We start from the raw sequence: 19,881 nt of genomic DNA, 5'->3' as shown, positions 1-19,881 counted from the left end.
AAGTAGCAATCGATATCGATTCGGCTTCCGCCATCGGAATTGCAAATTGTGAAAGCGCTTACGGTAATTACGATAGCGATCCTAGAGCCAGACACCGGTTTCGATATACGCGCATAACGTATATCGCTCTATTTATAATTCCCGGGCGATTCAACATTGTGCATTCGTTGTGCACGTTCGTGAACCATGCCATGTACGTACTTGCGTGTAATGGGATCCCCTAGTTTCGATACTTTATGCGCCGAATGTCGAAAGTTTCATCGTTGTCGATCGAATTGCCGCGTAAATAAATTTTTGAGAACTTGTTTCGGGAAACACGTGAAATTTTTAACGTTGAACTAGAGTAATAGAAGTCATAATTACAGTCGAATTTGGATTATTTGGATTATTGGATTATTATTGTTCAACGCTGGAACTACCCAAATAATTAAAGAGACCAATTTAAGAGACAGTTTTCGTTAGATATTTTATAGACGTGAAACATATATTTCTGGAGTTTTTCTTTACAATGTATAAAAGTTTGTGTATTCTATTGTAATATAAATTTATTATTTTTTTTTTTTTTTTACTTTAACATCTCTAAAATGAAAATTTTACATTTCAATCGTCGGTAGTTCTAGTGTTAAAATTAAATATTATAAACTTTCTACTTGAAATTTTAGTCTTATTTTCATCTATACAGTGGCCACGGCCGATCATTAAAATGGACACTCTATAAAATGACAAAATTTATGACTGTCGTATTTAAAAAAACTCGAAATTTCAGCAGAGGTTATATGCAGACATCGTCCCTGAAAGGTCGCAGAAGATAAAGTGACCTCTGAGGGAGAAAAAAACGATGACGCAAAAAATAATAATAGTGACACGAAAGTAGAAAGAAGGAAAAGACGACATTTGGACGAAAATATGGCAGCGTGTCAGGAAGATGAGTGACAGGGCGAAACGCGTTTCTGACGCGTGTAAACATTGTCGTCGATAGGTACGTGGATATCGACGTTCCTTGATAACGAACGTGTCCGTCAAAACGGCGGCGCAGCTTCCGCGGCGTTGCAGATACGCGTGGCCGGTGGTTTCTTTTGAATTGGCTGGGAATTTATATTCGCAAACAGCGTAACTGGCACGTCCGAAGGCGGATAGGAGGGTGCACCGCATGATGAAACGTACTGGACTGATGTCCAGGGAAAGTGCCTGTACATATTCATGGATGGGAAGAGAGCGAGAGAGGAGAAAAAGTGAATGGGCCGGTTGTAGTGCGCTCGGTGGCACCGTCTGGCCGGAAAGGTGAAAAAAATCATACTACCTATCGCTGTTTCCGGTCGCGATTATAATCCGGTCTGTTGGTAATTATTCAGCATCGCGAGAGTGGATACTTACACTCCTGTTTAAAAGCCTTAGGGCACTGTTTCTTATTTTTAAGAAACCTTAGCTGGTGTCATTTCCTTAATTAATTAACTGAACATTGACAGCCACATAAATTTCTAAAGATCTTACGTCGCCCAATTCTGGAATGTTTAATTTGATTTAATATTCAATTTTTATGTTTAACCCATCAGTGATGCTATTGAACATTGAGAGCCATTTGAGCTCTTGCGTTATTCAATTTTGGAACTTTTAATTCGATTTGCTAATCTTCTGTCGGAGAGACAGTATGAAATTTCTGTAATTATTGATGCGTACAATTACAAATTATTATAATCATCGGTGCTCCCACAATGTCATTTAAAGAAATTAACTTTTTATACTGTGATTGTTTTCTTGGTTCATTCAAATTTATTTCTATCTTTTCTAGTTTTAATATTTCATTTAAATCAGGAAAAAAATTGCAGATGCTAGTTTAAATTTTTATCAACGGAACGTTGTTCGTGAAGAGCATATCGTGAGAGATCAAATTGGCGTTGGCAAGCATAGTATTGTTCAATTTTTGAAACAAATGTCTGTAACGATATTAGCCCGAAGATTGTGGAGCGGACGTGTATTTCGTTCGCCCCTGTTATGTTGTCGTTTAAATGTAAATTAACGATTGTTTCATTTACGCGAGATTGTTTTACGGATCTTGTCGAACAATTTCTAGGGCGTGTCGTTTAGTATTCATTGGAAAAGTCATTGGTGATGTCAAGTTTAGGCTCTGTTTATCGTGGACGTCGACACTATGGCTTACACAAAATTCCATCAAACTCCGTCTTCTTCTTTCTCTTTTTCTCCCCGTTTTATTTACATGGAAGGACTCGCTGCTTATTTAAACGGAACAAGCAAATACGGACACCGATTTCCTCCTGTCAAACTGCACCCAGTTTGAGCCAAAGATCGCTCGTACAGAGAAGAGTTTGTCAAATCTTCCACAAAGCTAGTTACCCAAATTATTCCATTTTTCATCTGTGTTCCGATAAACGAAGGTCCATCGTACTTTTCGTCGAAATTGTCGCCTCTGTAAAACGAAAATTACTTAATTTTCACTTCATCGATACAGGTGCAATCCTCAGCTATATAATACCTTAACTCTCGTTAGATATATCGTAACGTCCAAGTTGCACAGTGTTCATTTCTAATGTTAATAAATTGTGATTCTTCATGTATTCATTCGTATCTAATTAACAATTTCAATTCGATTCACGATCTTTTGCAGCAACATCAAAACACCGCAGAGTACCCGATTTTTCAAGTCGTTTGCAACTTGACGATATATTTATTTACGTTGATATTTCGTGTTTCATTTGCATGGCTGCAAAGTTACGTTACGTTACAACCTGGTGTCAAAGAGGTCAAAAGGATACTGTCGTCCTCGCATACACATTATTTCGTGCACTAACGCTAACCGTGTCCATCAGCGAATGAACACGTTGCATTCATAGGGAACTTTACCTTCGATGGGGAGGGTGATCACTTGGCGCCAGACTAGCAGCGACGTTGTTGGCAATCTTGGCGGATGTACGACAGTAGTCTCATTTACATGTAGATGTAACGAACGTTTGCGAAGCGTCTGTGCACGATCAAGGAGCCAGTCCGTTCCTTGTTGCTCGTCCGACTGCAATAACGGCAGGGGACACGCCTGTTAAAGGGAAGCCCCTTAAACGTAAACATCTTAAGCTCGAGATTGAATCAACCCTCATCCGTCCCTCATCTTTCGACTCGGTCTACTGCTTTCAAATTGGAGGAACGACAAAGAAAAAGTTACGTTTTTAACGACGGGAAGATGTTGCAAATTCTTTTGTTAACAGTAAATGGACTGAATTTCTGCTCAATCGCGTATGAGTTACTCTCTAAGAGATAGATATTGCGTCTCTTTTGCACGCTTTCATGAGAAAAATGACACACAGGGGACGAAGGTTGATTCAAATAGTAAAAAGTTAATAATTGAAACCCACGTTCATCTACTTCAAAAGTACTGTCGCGTTCATTCGTTTGTTTGCTCGGACCATTTTACACTTAATTCTGTATTAGACATTGAATTAAAGTGATGACTATCGAACCGTTGGTAGAATTATGTTCCAGGCTAGAATAGTATTCAGGGGATTGAATAACAACTGGTAAATATTAATTTTAACAGACATGCAATTTGAATGCTCCGGCTTATCCTCCATATTGTCTCCGGATATTGTCCACTCTAATCGTTATATATCCCGCGGTAGATGGTATAAAAATGCACCTAACAATGCTAGTTACGAACAATAGCTTCGATGTTGATTTTTAGGCCGTGAAAAATAATTAAAAGCGTGTCTACTTATTATTGACACAGAGTTAACGTATTATTGCTCATTACGAGTGTTATTAACTTTCTATTGTCTCTTTTGTTATTAATTCTCTGTCTCACTTTTGACGTATCGTGTATAAGTATTATGTATCAAAAAGAGTTTATCTCGTCAACGAAATAAGAAAGGAGAAAAAAATCTCGTTTATTAGCAAATCCCGAAATTGTTGGAAAAATGGCATTACGAGACTTCCGGAGAGATGGAGGATACGTGATACGTAATTGACGTATCGCGCATAAATTATTCTCGAACAAAACCTTTCATTTAAAAAATAAAATATAACGATTAAATTCGAAATAAATATGTATAATATATAAATAATTAAATATATAAGGAATTAGGCAAAATAAATATTTATCAAAAACATGTCTCATTGAGAATAATTTTCGGTCAATCTGCCCAATGAATAATTTAATGGCCGCAGTATAACTGACTGTACAAAGGTAGCATAATCAATTGACTTTTAAATGAAAGCTGGAATGATGGAATTAATGAAATATATACTGTCTCATACGTATATATAATGAAAATTTAAAATTTTTAATAAATATGTTAAAATGTTCTCTTATGGAACGATAAGGTCCTATAGAATTTCATATTAATTTATTTTTGTATTTAATACAAACCTTTGGAACGACTTGATCGTATCGTTTCGTTAAAAGGAGGCGGCAAGAGACGGCAACGGACGCCCGATGAAAACGAGTCTGCGTTTCGTCGCGAACCGACCGGGCGATATCGTCGATATCGTGGCAGATTAAATATGAAAGATACTCGAAATTATCGGGAAACAAATTTCCCAGCGTCGACGAAGTTCCGCCGTTGGGGACGGCTCGGCGTCGTACTCGATTAATTTCGCCGATAAATAAATTCGCCGCGTTCTCTCGTCAATGGCTCGTAAATACTCGTTAAGGCGGCAGTTGGACGGGCAAATTGGTCGGAGATGGAATTTTACTCGCCGCCGCGTGTTCTCCGGCGTGGCTGGTTCCTCCAGTTCCGTTCCCGGCGAAAACCACCGCGCAAAATTTATTGTTCCCCGTTGCTCGCGAATTTCACCACTACTTTCACCTCTCTCGTTGCCTCGTTGCCGAACTTTCGAAAACGGCGTTTGAGCGAGCGAGAGATCCCGGTGAATTCGCAAGCAGGTGAACCGGTTTTCTCGCCGGATCGGTGATTTCGATCGGATCGAGATGAATGCCCGCGAGTTTGGCGAGAACGGACGTGCGTATCTATTCTTAATAAATATTGCACGCTGATTATTATAAATAGTACAGCATATATTCAAATCTCAGCCAGAGTGTCTGGATATTTATAATATTATGCAATCAAGTGTAATGTTGATCGCAGTGGCTCGAATGCGCCGGTGAAACGACAAAGGCAAAAGGAAGTCTGCCGGTGGCTGCCGGTGGGACAACAAGCACCGGTTAAGTGGTACTTTCTTTTCCTACCAGTCAGTCAATGAGTATGGCTCTACGCGACTGGTACGCGAACCGCGAGCTGCTCCTAACGGGAGTGACCAGTGACGTAGGACGAGCGTTGCTCGAGAAGATCCTTCGTTCGTTCCCCGACGTGAAGGTGTACGTGGTCCTCCGATCCAGGCACGGATTCAGCAAGGATGACAGAATTAAAAACATCTTTCTATCATCGCGGTACGAATGCCTGGTTTTTGCTTTCTCTCTCTCTCTCTCTATCGAGATGAAATTGTGGTGTTTCGAAGTGCGACGATTTTAATATTCGAATGGAAGAGGAAATGGTGAAAATAAATGGTGCGCTGAAAATAATTCGCGATTGACGTGATATATTATTATTGTTATCATTGGTTTATTCCCTTGACAGTTTTATTCCGATTGAATACAAAATCATTGCTTGATGAGCATGAACAGCAAAGGAACTTCAACCAGACGAATGTCGTTCAGTACGAATTGGAAAGAGAGAAAATACACTCGATCAAAAATTGTTGATACTTTAAACAAGAAAATTGTACAACAGTTGAGTTGGTTTCATTTTAAAACGTGAAGCTTGCATTTTGACATCTCTGAGTTACGTTTCTTTTCTTTTTTCGGAGATATTTTCACATCGCGCAACAGGTGGGACAATTAATTGGAAAAATTCAAAAATCTCTAAACGTCGCTGAAAAATTGTTCAACGACTGAATCTGCCATGATTTTGAAAGCCTCTCCTCCAAAACGATTCTTTTCGTCATTTTATTGAACTCAAAATAATAGCGTTTCTTGAATACTACTGTCCGGATTGCAACGTTAAATTGCACATTTCAAAATTTACCGTAAAAGTTATAAATGTGTACGAAGCAATTACACACATTTTTTTATAACTTTTTCAATTGGTAAAAGGTCAAAAGTGCTTAAATCTTCGGGCGAGAGACGATTTTAGTAACGCGCGGAGCATGTGTTGGTTTATTTATAAATAAAATCGGCGCCCAAACGTGGAACATTAACGTGGTACAATATTTTCATAGGAAAACGAACAACAAATTCCATTGTCTCTCTTGATTTTATTTCTCCCATTAATTAATTGAGCACATTGGCTGTACAAGAGGAGCCGAGTGAACCTTTGTTTGACATTAAACGAGAAATGCTCCTTCGTTCGGTCGAAAATTTACTCGAGTTAATAACGTGGCTGAAATTACGGATTTCTGTGTACATATTCCGCGAAACGGCTCTGTATTATATTACGTAATATCGATGGCGTTGACATTTCCCGGTATAAACAATTACAGAGAACGAAAACTCGCGTATTTAGTTAATTCAGGCGAACGATCGGCTTGTGCTCGTCATTGGTCAAAGCAGAAGTACCTCGCCGGGATGCTTTCGCTGTTCAGATTTTCTCATTATTTCTCTCTCGAAGAACAATGGTTCGAACGTTCGTTTGGAAAACGGATACTAACAAGATCGTTATTCCGTTAATAAAGTCGTAAATAATATAAAGGTCGACGCGGCGCGTTTATAAAGAGAAATGGGCGTTAATGCGAATTAAGCTCGCCTAATTCATAATTGAGAGTTAACAACAATGTACGCGACGCGAACGCAATGGAACTCGGGACGTAATGAGATCTCGAATTATTTAGTTTTACGATTTACGGTAGTTGATTAACTTGCCTTTGGCGACCGTTCACGATGAAGTCGTTTTGGTTTTCTCGGTCGGTCAGTTAATTTCCGCTCGTCTCTTATTTCTTCGATTAAACGTGTCCATCGGTATCAAATTAATATGAAAGAATTGATATTCATCGATATCAAGATTGAAAGCGAGAAATTAGTATGAAAGGTAAATAACAAGATAAATAAGGAGACCGATACGTAGAAACGTATGAAAATTTTATTCACCATACTTATACATTGCCACAAAAATATTAAATAACGTGTTTGTAATAATTATTAATTGGCAGATTTCAATTTTAATTCGCTGCGGGTGAAATGGCGAAATTCGTAATATAATCTTTCAAAAGCAATATTAATCAATCTTCCACTCCTTCGATTCGATATACTCTAGACAGTTTTGATCGTTTAATCATATCAATTTCGAGCTTTAAATTAAAGTCTAATAAATATTATATTTAATATTATGTATTATTAAACGCTTTTTCTGCTAACTTTTTAAAGAAAAAATTTGCCAAATTGACACACAAGGAACGAACGTAAATTAAATAAACGTGCTAAATTCATCGGTGCTAAATTTCTCGTTCGATTGATTCTTCGTTACGAGGAATATCATTCGCACGTTGCATATTATATCATGTACTCGTTAGACTCTTGCGTCTGACTCTAATGAAGCATTCGTTAGATATTGCAGCCTTCCATTCTAATCAAGGCTTCATTAGACAGAGGCGCGGATGTGAATTAGCTTTTCTCCATGCTCGCAACAACCGTGGTTGATTGTTCAGTTACTTCAAGTAGCTGTAGAAAGAGGGACTTTAGCAGCGATATTATATTTACAGTTCATAGTTTATTTGAACCACAGGCTCTGTAGAAATCCTTTCTCATTAACATCAACAAAGTGAATGTAATTGAAAAAAATAATTTTTACACTTTTCGTGTAATATTCTGTAATTTAATTGGAAACAATTTCGTTCAACGCTGTCAATTTTTTTTTCCTCAGGCTGCTTACAGCAAGAGATTGATTCGTTGATTCGGTTTTTTTCTCACAACTGAATTGAAGAGTACGTAGAATTGTATATTTCGATATCGAAAGAGGAAGACTGTTAAAGAATATCATCGTCTTATCGAAATCGTTTTAAAAAGAGAATTTATCGAACGCGCTGACACAGATATTCTTTTCACGAGTGTCATTATCGAATCGTTATGAATCATATTGCTAGTTGCTTGATAAAAAAAAATTGGACGAAAGTTGGAAACGGCGTGATCCGGTCGCTCTATCTATTTACTGTGAAAGGATCAGCTTTGTGGTTAACTGTCTCCTAGTTACAAGGAAACGTCGGCGATAAACCGCTGACATAATAGCAGACCGATTATGGTGTACGGTGTACACAGGCGAACAATAATAGGAGTCTTCGCAGTTGAGGGCGTGGAGAGAGATTGTCTGCGACGCCCTTAACTACTGCCGTTGCAAACACTGTCAGCGTATTATTGGTCACGATATGTACAATTGTTCACGAAAATATTCAAACATATTTGTAGGAATTTTTCACGAACACATGGATCATTTTGAAATTTCATCAACGACATATAGCGGCGCGCAATTGCTACAGTTGTATCTAACAAATAAGAGATGTACGTTGAAATTGCAAGTGTAGATTTTGCAAAGATTGGACGAAAGTAGTTGACAACCTTGTATTCATTAGCAGCATTGTATTCAACACTTTATATAAACGGATATATTCACATAAGTTGAGAATATGTAAATGGATATAATGTAAGATTGAATTTACAAAAAAAAAGCTACACACAAATTGATATGGTAACATTGAAACTTGCAATTCCTGCGCATATCTCTAGATCGACATCAAATTTTTCCAATATAATCGTGAAATATATAAATCCTGTCTCGTTGCAATTTTAAATTTGAAATTTCAAAATATTTTACATAACACACATGACGAAATATTTAATAAAGTATTCGAAGATTATATTTATATAATTAAATATTACTAAACGTTACACATAGTTTTACATGAAATATAATTTTCAAATGCTTTCGTCAACGATAAGGAAAAATCACATATTTAATTCGTCGAATCTTTGATTGACACTGTGAACCTTTCACTCGACACTCCGTAACTCGCCAAACGATGAAATCTGCAATTCCGACATTCTCTCTCGCAACGGCACTCGCAGTCTCGAAATTAAATCTGGCCACGATCCAATCGAACGTACCGTTCGTTTGTTACAGGTTCGAGAGGCTCAGGCAAGAAGATCCGAACGCGTTGTCTCGTGTGAGGGCGATGGAAGGTAATTTATTATACAACGGGCTGGGAACAACGAGAGGAGACAAGGGGCTATTGCAAAACGTGAGCGTGGTGTTACACGCGGCCGGCCCCTACCACGAAGTGTTCCGTTTATACCAACAATTACCGCGGCTTCAAGTGATCGTGGCGGTCGCCAGCGTTTTCAACCACGAAGGACTGGGAATCGGCGAGTCGTTGGAGAAAGAGCAACCGGCCAACGGACCCGTGGCTTTGGTACAGGTTCCACTGGTCGGGCCAGCGCTTCGCGAGCCTATGCCTGGCTTTGTCGACGTCCTCAAAGGGCCGACAGCTTTGCTAGCAGGGGCAGGTTTCGTCCTTGGCAACTTGGAGCTCCAAGCGGAAATCATTCCGATCGACCTGACGGTCAACACCCTGATCGCCGTTGCTTGGGAACGAGCCACCGCGTGAGTGTCCCTTCCCTTTTCCCCTGTGCTTGCATCTCAGTCTGAGCTGCATCTCTCGTTGATTTCTACCACCTTTGTTGAAGTGATATGACACGGATTGGTCAATTGGACAAAGTCGATTTTCTTTCGAACAAAGAAGAATTACTTAGTTTAGTAGAAATACTTAGCTTACTTAGATTTTCGTTTGGTTTCCGAATATTTACAACGAGGGACAATCATAATTTTGTATTATAATTTAATTTTTAGATTATAATTTCGTTAATATTAAGAATACACAGCACTGGAAATATTTCGCACGATTTGAAGGGCTGTTCAAAGTATTTTTTACTTTAATAAGAAATATTTGTTCCAATGACTGTGTGACACGGTAGCAAGGTTGTCATATCGATTTTAATAAATCAACAACGATGCAGAATAAGTCAGTTATGATTCTTTGAGCTTTTCAGTGAGTGAAACTATTCTAGAAACTAAAGGATCGTAAATATTAGAGTAAATATTAATGAGATATTGAAGCTAAAACTGTTCTGCAAACTTGCACTGATGCATATCTATATATTCTATGCTGTATATATTAGATTTTAATTGACGCAAAATCTTTCCATTATGTTCGCTGTTCGTATATCTTAATATTAACGACGATGAAGAAGAATTTCCTTTAAACTTGTGATTGGTAGCTCAGTCGTGCTTCTCATTGTGTTTAGAGAGCAGAAAGCCAGAAGAATTCTTAGAGACAGTGTATAACGTATCGTTTTTCATTTCGTTCTAAAAAAAACTGGGATCGAGAGGAGAAATTGACGAAATTCCGTTAGCTCAATCAGGAAATCATTCCACCTCGAAAATCGCGTATATATTTAGCAGAAGTTGAACTCGCTGGAGAACGTAAGTACCTCTGATGTTCTATTTAGCAAAAGGGGCCGCAACATCGACTGATCGTTAAAGAAGCTTTACGGGCAGTAAACTTGCGGTTAATTACACGCGAGTGGACATTGGCTGACGAAGACGACGCGCTTCGCGAGCTAATAAGGATCGCTAATTGCTCGGTTTCTTCCTTTCAGTCTGCCCGTTTCCGTAATTTACTTTGACGCAATAATTGCCGATTAAAAGGCAATTTCTCGCTTCGTTGTAACCGCCTGTTAGAAAAGTAGAGAAAGTTCATTGACGCGGTGGAAAAACTGTCGTGGTGTATTTACACGCTTGCTCGCTTGTTTTCCCGTGAATTGTCTAATAAGATAAGTGTAAAATGACGAACAGAGTGGATTGTCGCGTAAAGTTGTCCCTCACTTTTGAAACAAGAAATTGATTTTTTCATTTTAAAATGTCTTCTTAAAGTTCTTTAAACATACCTTGTATATTCTATTGTATTATAGTTGACTGAAGTTCTGATTAGAAAAAGATAAGTATTTTATTTGATAGTCTCTTACAGATGAATGGTTAATAATCGTGTCACTTGAATTGAAGATCTCCACTTTACAATTACACCGCATCTCTTTAAAACATGCTGTTCTTTGTTTTGCCATTTTATTGAAATTTGAATATTAATAATATTCATTGCTTCGTAATATTTAAATTCACGCTTTAACATTTATATTCAAGATATGATACTCAAATATGTAAATTAATATTGTGTTAATTATGTTATAATATTTAAATTCGAAAAGTTCAAAGTTCAATGAAAGACGAACAAAATCGTGTAGCAAGTTCTCAGAGGTCGTTGCACCCTCAAGATTAGTACAGCAGTCGTGAAAACATTTTTCCAACGTTCTCACAGACGTTTCTCGAGAATAAAAGTATTCTTACTTTCGCACGATACAAAAAACGTATTTGAGAAAAGAGAAACGAGCCCAGAATTTTCAGAATAGAGAAACTTTACTGTTTGAAACGAGACCAAGTGAAAATTGTTAAATAATTTTTCTTCGACGTTGCAACAGTTGAAAATATCGACGATTCTTTGTCGTTATTGGTTCGATAATGCTCTCTTCACTACAGTTTAAGATACGCGTATGTACAAGCATATTCATAGACCTTTCGCTCTGTAGCGATTAACGTTTATGTTTGGCGTATATTAACGCCAAATGAACGCGATTTCGTTCCACGAGAGCGTTCGAGTCTCTTTTGAGCGGAAAGGCAACAGTTTACACGTGCGTCGTCCGTTTCATCGAGAAATGCCAGCAAAGGGTCGCATTATGACAGTTTCGCCGGTTCAAATTGCTCCGGTTATCGTTTCGACAGGGATTACGCACCGAATCAATCGGATCATTGCAAATTGCCCAGCTGCCACAATTTTGCAAATAATCGCAAAGCACCTCTCATTATACAGCGTTCATTGCACGTAAATATTATCTCGTCATCGATTTCGACTTTAATCGCAGATCAGATTCGAACACTTGCAAATGACAGTCAACGTTTCAGCCCCGTGATTTTTCAGAAAAAAAAAAAAAAAAAAAGAAAAAACAGAAGTGGAAATTGCGATGCTACAAATTCCAAGGCAGCACGAGTCAATATCAAATGATATTTTGGGAAAATGAGCTCTCTTTATTTATCTTTTTATATTTATCGTCAATCGCATTGATCTTTTTCTGTGAACGTTATTCTAGTTGGTAATCAGTGTAAATTAGTTTTGTGCTACGCAGATATTCTTTTTTTTCAACAGAACAGAATTTAGTCATTATATGATCACTGTAATATAATTATTAGAATGTAATAACTAGGGCATTCTGTCGACCAGACGTTTCTAAATGTACACAAGTTATTTTTAATAAGAACTCTCCATATATTTTAATTATATTTTTATGTACATCTATATTTTTAACATTGTTGGGTCCATGTTTCTCACAAAAAAGATTCGTATTGTTTTGGGAATCGTTGAGTAATTCAATGCGGTGCTTTTAATTAGCTTATTACGTAAATGAAATTCGCCAAAAAGAAAATATTTATTAATTTCTGAACAACATGATAATCGAATCTACAGACATATAAATATCCGAGATTTTACAAATAGAATATTGAGTTTATAAAAGTTATAAAATAAACAGTTTCCATCTTCGTGAATCGAAATACCCAAGCTTTGCAAAACGAAATTCGTAGGAACTGTCTGCGCTTGAAAAAGACACGCCGACGCCCGCGTAGTAGTGTCAGTGTTAAAAATCGATGTCGAATCAATGAAACCGAAGAAAGTTATAAAGGTTAGAGCTCTGTGTGAAGCAACCGCGTTGATGTAAAATAGGTTTAGCCACGAGTGGAGAATATAATATATACGATGGGTTTGCGGCGCTGTTTCGAGATAAGAGGGTGGAAGATGGAAAGGAGCAAATAGCAAGAGACAAGGTAAATGAGGTTCGCAAAAATGGCAGGATCAGGGAGGGATTTCTATCAAAATACAAGTAAAAGGGCTTGGCGGTCAAGGTTGTAAAGCCTGGAGTACCTACTTACATACTAGAAACTACGGTACGGTGGATTTACGAGGGTACAGACGGAGTTATTTCCTTTAATCTCGCCACGGAAGATGCTTTAAACTTTGTAAGTTAGAATGACGTCAGACGATTACAGAGTTCAGATGAGGCGTTCAGTACGTATAACGAAGAGCATAATTGAATCAGCAACAACATATATTTGCATATATATTCTTTCTTGTTATCGTTTACGTTAACAAACGCACATTTTGTGCGACTGAGATCAACGTAAATGATTTGTCAACAATACGAGAGATGCTTTTGCAGTTGTCGTTATAAATTTTAGTTTTATCACGTGTTAAATTGATTAATTTCAACAGAAAATTGCAAAAATTAAGAGGAGAAAGACGTGTCAACTTTCTCTTACATATTTTGTTTCTTTATTTATTTTACTTTATTATCATATTTCTTAGTTTATGGCGATTTTTAGATCGTGTCCTCTATTGTTCAGCTTAATTTAGCAAATTTGGATTTAGCAACTGTCGTACCATAAAAAAATGTTTATATATATATATATATATATATATATATATATATATATATAGGGATTTATTTGTGTAGCTTCATAGTGTTTTAGATATCACTCGTGTGGATGATATTGTTATAGGAATCATTTTAATTAAAAATTATTATTACTCGCGATCGCATTTTTGTACTACTTTCTGCCTTTTCAACGTTCTACTAACTTTCTAAAATCCTTAGTCGATTTATTAATAATTTTCCTCTGAATTTTTTTATAGAAAAAACGCACAAGAAGGCGTAATGGTGTACAACGCGGCCCCGATAAACTGCACGTGGGGCGAGCTAATTAAAAAAGGTCGGCGGGGCAATCGGAAATTTACATATCCGACGTTCGGCATCCGGGGAATGACGTCTATGGTAACGGTGTATTGGACTCTGGTGCTGCTTTTTGAATGGTTGCCATCCGCACTCTGCGACACGGTTCTCGGACTGCTAGGAGCGAAGAAAAGGTATAACGAGGTGGAAATTTACGATATCCCCGATTTTCATCCCCGATTCCAGCGTAGCCGAACCGGCGACTACTTTGAGACTTTCGTTATCGCTTTCGAACTCCGGGTTTGCGCGCGAAGGGACGATAGAATGCTGACGATAAGCTGGAAATCTACGATTTCACTGACCTCGACGTTTATTCTTCGCGTACGGCCGGTCACGAAAGTATTTGAACATTCAGCACCGAAAGAACTTTTGCAAATGTTTGAGTAGATTTAGATACGTAAATTTAGATAAGTACGTTTCAAACGAGACGTTTTGATGTTTGATTTTTGCCTGTGATTTTATCATGGACAACAACGTACAGTACTGAGTACACTTCTGGTCGTAGAACTTTCATTTTTAATGCTCAATCAGTATTTGTCGTGAGTAATTTCTGGCGAGCCTCAGATGTACGAAGTCACGGTTGATCAAAAATATTCTGTTGTATTTCTTTATTGTGCGCACATTTACATCTTGTGATGTTTCATGTGAGTTTTCAAGTCAGTTGTCGTGTGCATAAACTGTCAGAGTCAGTTGTCAGGAGTAGCATCGATCAGAATCAATTGTCAAGTATTTTTAATCGGAGTCAATTGTCAAGAGCTTCCAAATCGGAGTCAGTTATCAGGAATTTTCATTCGGAATCAGTTTTCAGGAGCTTTCAGTCAGGGTTAGTTGTCAGAAGTTGTTGTCAGTTTTCAGAATTAGTTGCGAAGAGATTTCAATCAGACTCTGGTGTCAAAAGCTTTCAATCAAAGCCAGTTGTCAAGATCTTTCAATCCGAGTCAGTTGGCAGGAATTTTCAGTCAGAATCAATGATCAGCTGTCATTCAGTGAGACAACAGTTGTCAGTCTTCCATCAGAATTCAGTAATTCTCACAATTAATCAAATTTCACAGTTAGTCGCTGTGAGATAGTTAGTAATCAGAATCAGGTGGAATCAATCCTTACCTCAACATCAGTCAGACAGAATCAACCGTCGTCTGTAAACCTAAAAGCAATCAAGCTTCTCAAGTATACTAAATAAATCAACTGTAATTGGTCAAATTTATCTCAGTTATTTCTCACAACGAGCGGGATGCTCCTTCGTTAGGCAGATTAGTGCGATAATCGAGCAAATATTAGGTGTACCCATAAGTAATGTCGTTTTTCGTTACTGTACGAAATTTTATTTCATTTAAATTATTTCTTTTTTAATTATTGCCACTAAATGGCAATATTTATTAAATTTGCTCTTATAACATAATTTATTAGGCAATATTTATTAAATTTAACCTCTTATAACATAATTTAATTTAATTTAATTTAACTTAATTTGTTTATTTGTTTGCAATGTTTATTAAATTTAACTCCTATTATAATGTAATACAATATAAATTTTAGACGTTTGAATACTTTCGCCAGTCACTGTATTTCTAATCGCAAAGTCGGAATTCCGCGAATTCGCCTAAATTCTCACCGCGTCGACGTTGTGTGTTCGAAAGCGATGCCGAGAAATGAATCGTCGAGCCGGCGAGTTGAGTTATCGGGCGCGAAGGGGGAGATCTCTGGTTAAAGTTCCCCGGGAAGAAGTATCGCGGACGATTTTTCGGGCAAAGTTTGATCGCAAGTGTTCGGGGAGCGAGGGGTTGCAAAAGGGCCGATGGCATACTTGGCGAACGCGATGCAATCGTAAAAGTAAAAGTTATCGAAACTACGATTTAGGTTGAATACCGAAAAGTAATAAACAGGTTCCCCGACGACGACGGTATCCGAATCGACGAGACACCGAGAGGGATGGAGGAGCGAAAAAGGGGAAACTTGCCGACTCGTTCTCCGATTGATCTTTTAAAAATCGCGAGTTTGCCTCGGCGAACGACAGCTTTCATTGAATCACGCGTTGCTTCGCCGATATTCGCGTGATTCCAGCTTTTTCTACGTCGACTCGAGGCGCGACGAAACGTCTCGATCCTCTTGTGTCAGGAATTATCGGAGTAAATGTATTTGAACGACAACAGTTTACTGAGACATGGGATACAGAAGTTTACCAAAAAAAGAAGAAATCAGGTGAGTGAGAGCGAAGAAAGATCATTTAGAAAAAGACTTTGATAACTTGATAAGGTCAAGAATAACACAGTTTTACTGGATTACGTGTATTGAAAAGGCAAGATAATTTCAGTAGTTGAGAAGAATATAGATATATAAACTCCTAGATATATCGAAATAAATTGACAATTGTCTTAGTTTTCATTCGGATTTAATATACTTCGCGAAAATATTTGTTCCATTATTTGGGTGAAAATTTCATTATGATGATTGTTGTAAAGATCATAATGGAATTAAAAAAGTTACTTGTGCTAAAACGATCAGATAATTCAATATCCAAACAGAATATAATCTTTCCGAGTATCGAAATAAACTGAAAATGATCTTACTTTTCATTAAATTAAATGTTGTGAAAAATTTGTTCTGTTACTCAGAAATTCCAATAATCGAACATTTTTATCTTTTATTGAGCTTTACTAAAATTAAACAGAGATGCTATTGACAATAATACAGTGTAGAAACTACAAAAAATTCTTTTAACGATGAACCAAGAGAATATAGCGTTTTAACATTGAAATTTAATTATCTTAAACTTCGTTCTAATTTAATATTTGAAATGTATCAAATACGGATCAATGTTGGAAATTTTGCTCGAAAATTCCACTAATCGAACACTTTTACATCTCTGTTAGACTCTGCTCTGTATTTCGCGGAATATTGCCACAACGATCGTTATAAACGTCATGTACCATAGAATTAAATGGGAGACGTGTATTATAATGTACTCTGTGGTCCCTACTCAGTATTACGTTAGTAATAATAATAATAATAATAATTGAATCGCACGCTCTTACTAGGTAACAATAACAACAGCTTTGTTACGCGTTCGCAAAATCATAGTACACCGCAGATGGTAATGGACGAGGATCAACGTGCCGCATCAATGCTATTGTTATTTACGCAGAGTTATCCTAGCTTCAGTCGTGTTGTTGAAACAGTTCGTCAAACTGTTAATTCCGATTGACGATCCCGTTTCTTTGAAGCTTGTTTCATAGAACGCGATTGAACAAATGGCTAAATGTTGATCACTTAACGAATAACGATTCCCTCTGTCTTTTACTTTTAACTTACTAAAATTCTATATGAAAGAAACATTCATTTACAGAAACAAGATAATTTACACGTGCCGGAATAAATCATTGGAAATTTAAATGGATAAAAAATCGAAGTAAATAATAAATTAAACGAATCTGTAGAGTCACGTCTCTGCCTGAACAGAAATCGATAGTAATTTTGACGAAAATAGTGGCAGTTACAAAGTCTCGATAGTTAAACATTTTTCGATATAATCAGTCGTTTCTCCGATATGTGTTCAGCTTTCAACCTTAATCTCACGGTCGAAAAAATTAGAAATTCGTCGAAATCAATGTTTCCGAGGGCTACGAGCCGGTTGCCCGAGCTACGCGCCTTTATTACTCGGTGGAAGTCAAACACCATCGTCGAAGGAACTTTCGCAATTTACGTGTCGGACAGACACAGTGGAAAAGCAGAATCGAGTGGATCCTATCGATCTGCGTACGATCGCGCGATTAGAGACGATGTTGCGGCGAGAGCGCACGTCGTCTGCAGCCGTATATCAGTCGGAGGAAATTACAGCACGCCGCTGCGTCTAATTGCGTTAATCGATTAAGCAGCGGAACAATACTTTTGACTAATTATAACCTGCGCGTGTGCGTGAAAGCGGAGACAAATTAGCGAGACGTCAATTTCCGCGCCTTGGCGTCTTCGCTAAGAGAATATCTCCTCTCGTGCGAAAACAGTGCGCGCGCGAGAGAAAGAGAGAGAGAGAATTAGTTTGGAGGAATTCGTGAATTCGCTGATGAAATCGTCGCGGTGTTTCGATTGTTTGTTAAAACTGTAGGAACAAGTGAGAATTACATTTTATGTTAGCTAAGATAATCATTTTTTTGTAAAATTCACACGTCTTCTCGTTGTGAATGCGAACGTAGATTCCGCGAGAACCTAGAGATCCCGAATCAAGCCTAACCGTGACGAAGAGTTGTGATAAGTCACTTGTGGTGTCCATTTGTGAAGAAAACGATTGTAACAAGAGCAGAGTGAGATATCGAAAAGAAAAAAAAAAAAAAAGAAAATAAAATAAATAGAAAGAGAATCCGCTCTCTCGGAGAAGCAGATGGAAATCGTTCAAATTGGGAATTCGGATTGTAGTAGGGGGGGAAGGGGGCGGTCGAGTAAGTCGCGGACGAAGGAGATCAGTCGCCGAGAGGTAAAACCTTCGCTTCTCCGTAGGTTTCTCGAGGAACATCGGAGAGTTCGTAATGCACTTCGATCCGTTGAGTCAATTTCATCGAGGCGGTGGTCAGTGGAGAGGAATCGCGTGTACCAGCTTCAGCAACGTCTCACCGCGGAAGACCAAGATACATTCCCGGTTTCCACGGAAATCGACGTCGAGAGCTACGTTTTGTGCGCGGCCGCCGCCGCCAAGAAGTATTGCGTGGACGAGGGCAATATCAGGCTGGTAAAAATCTTCCGGCTGCTTTTCTTCTTTCTTATCGCGGCGGCCCTCCTCTGCACGTTCTTCTTCAACAGATATCACGCGCTCACGAAACACGCTGAAGTTTGAACAGCACAGGCCCGGACTTTACTCGTGACAGAACACCTAATTTGCATAGAACCGAGATGTAGATAGGTTGGTTCACCCGTTCGGTTACGAGAACATATCCGTAATCAGTTTTTTTATACTCATTCTCAGCTCGTCATTTCAAATTAATCGGAATTAGTTATCAGAAATTGGGGACTACTAATTTTAAATTTTAACTTTACGGCGACCGGTGCAAGGCATTTAAAACATCTTGCGATAAAAATGAGGCTTGAAATATATTTAACTTTCTTACTAGCCCAGAAATCGATACGGAATTCTTGCATAAATACCTTGATCCGACACTTCACGTCTTTTTCCCATAACGGCGTCCTACTTTTACAAACTGAGTCTTTATAGCAGAAAATGTTTCTTTGGTATGGTAACAATAGCGTATATTTTGTGTTATATTCTTGCGACGAATGCTTTATAATTCCAGATAATACGTGAAAGGTAAAATCTGCAAAATACTAGGAGAGTATAATTTTCTGGTTGGCGAGCAAAAGAGTACAAGTCAGAAGTTGTTGGATTTTAGACGTGTATGTCTGTATGTCTCGTTTCATTCTACTTGCAAGACATATGTAATTTTTTTTAATCACGTTACTTTAATCGAAATTTGTACTATTTTGATTCATCTGGAGAATTAATAGAACAGAATAAGAGAAAAATTTTAATGTAATAAATAACATGATGGCAAATTGTGCACCGTTGTAAATCTACAAATTTTTATTAAAAAAAAAAGAAGAAACAAAATACAAACAGCGACGTTAAGAATTAAGAGTGCATTATGAATTCGCATTTATAACTTTGTCGAAGAAGATATACGTACGTCCTCTGAATTAATATAATTTACACAACAGAAACAAGTGCAATACGACGTAATGAATATAAACGAATGATTGTTATTAACATAAAAATACAGTATGAATATAATATGAATTGATAAAACTACAATATAGTGCGAATTTAAAATTCGAAACTAATTTCCCTGACGTCTTTGTTTCCACGTGTCTGCATAATTGAATTGAAAAAGAATTTTCCTACCGCGAGTTGCTAGAAGACGGGGTAATTTCTCCCTTCCGAGAAGGTTCCACTCTGGCGAAAAGAGGACATCATTTACAAACGGAAGTCCGTTCGTCCTCTCTTCTTTTTCCCCTCGTTACCTTATTGC

General features: G+C 37.7%; 1 protein-coding gene across 2 annotated transcripts; it reads left to right on the top strand.

Annotated features, from left to right (window-relative positions):
* The first annotated feature begins 5,153 nt into the window (after positions 1-5,153).
* Positions 5,154-19,250, top strand: LOC122529577 (fatty acyl-CoA reductase 1-like). 2 transcript variants are annotated; one of them, XM_043655837.1, is made up of 5 exons: positions 5,154-5,392; positions 9,108-9,587; positions 13,777-14,007; positions 16,049-16,072; positions 18,362-19,250. In XM_043655837.1, exons 1-5 carry the CDS (start codon positions 5,202-5,204, stop codon positions 18,693-18,695), a joined length of 1,260 nt encoding a protein of 419 aa, XP_043511772.1. In that variant the 5' UTR covers positions 5,154-5,201; the 3' UTR covers positions 18,696-19,250. The 2 variants fall into 2 exon arrangements, with proteins under 2 accessions (XP_043511772.1, XP_043511773.1); XM_043655838.1 differs by lacking the exon at positions 16,049-16,072 and having other exon boundaries at positions 5,159-5,392.
* Positions 19,251-19,881: the final 631 nt, after the last annotated feature.

The sequence above is a fragment of the Frieseomelitta varia genome, unplaced genomic scaffold (genome assembly GCF_011392965.1).
Source record: "Frieseomelitta varia isolate USP_RPSP 00005682 unplaced genomic scaffold, Fvar_1.2 scaffold_295, whole genome shotgun sequence".
Classification (NCBI taxonomy): Eukaryota; Metazoa; Arthropoda; class Insecta; order Hymenoptera; family Apidae; genus Frieseomelitta; species Frieseomelitta varia.
This window is presented reverse-complemented; position numbering and strand designations above follow the sequence as displayed.

Excerpts from the sequence above, each read along its gene's own strand:
- LOC122529577 (XM_043655837.1), top strand. The coding sequence starts at position 5,202 with ATGAGTATGGCTCTACGCGACTGGTACGCGAACCGCGAGCTGCTCCTA. Across the intron at positions 5,393-9,107 it reads AACATCTTTCTATCATCGCG|GTTCGAGAGGCTCAGGCAAG; the intron begins GTACGAATGCCT and ends CGTTTGTTACAG. Across the intron at positions 16,073-18,361 it reads CCAAAAAAAGAAGAAATCAG|GTTTCTCGAGGAACATCGGA; the intron begins GTGAGTGAGAGC and ends GCTTCTCCGTAG.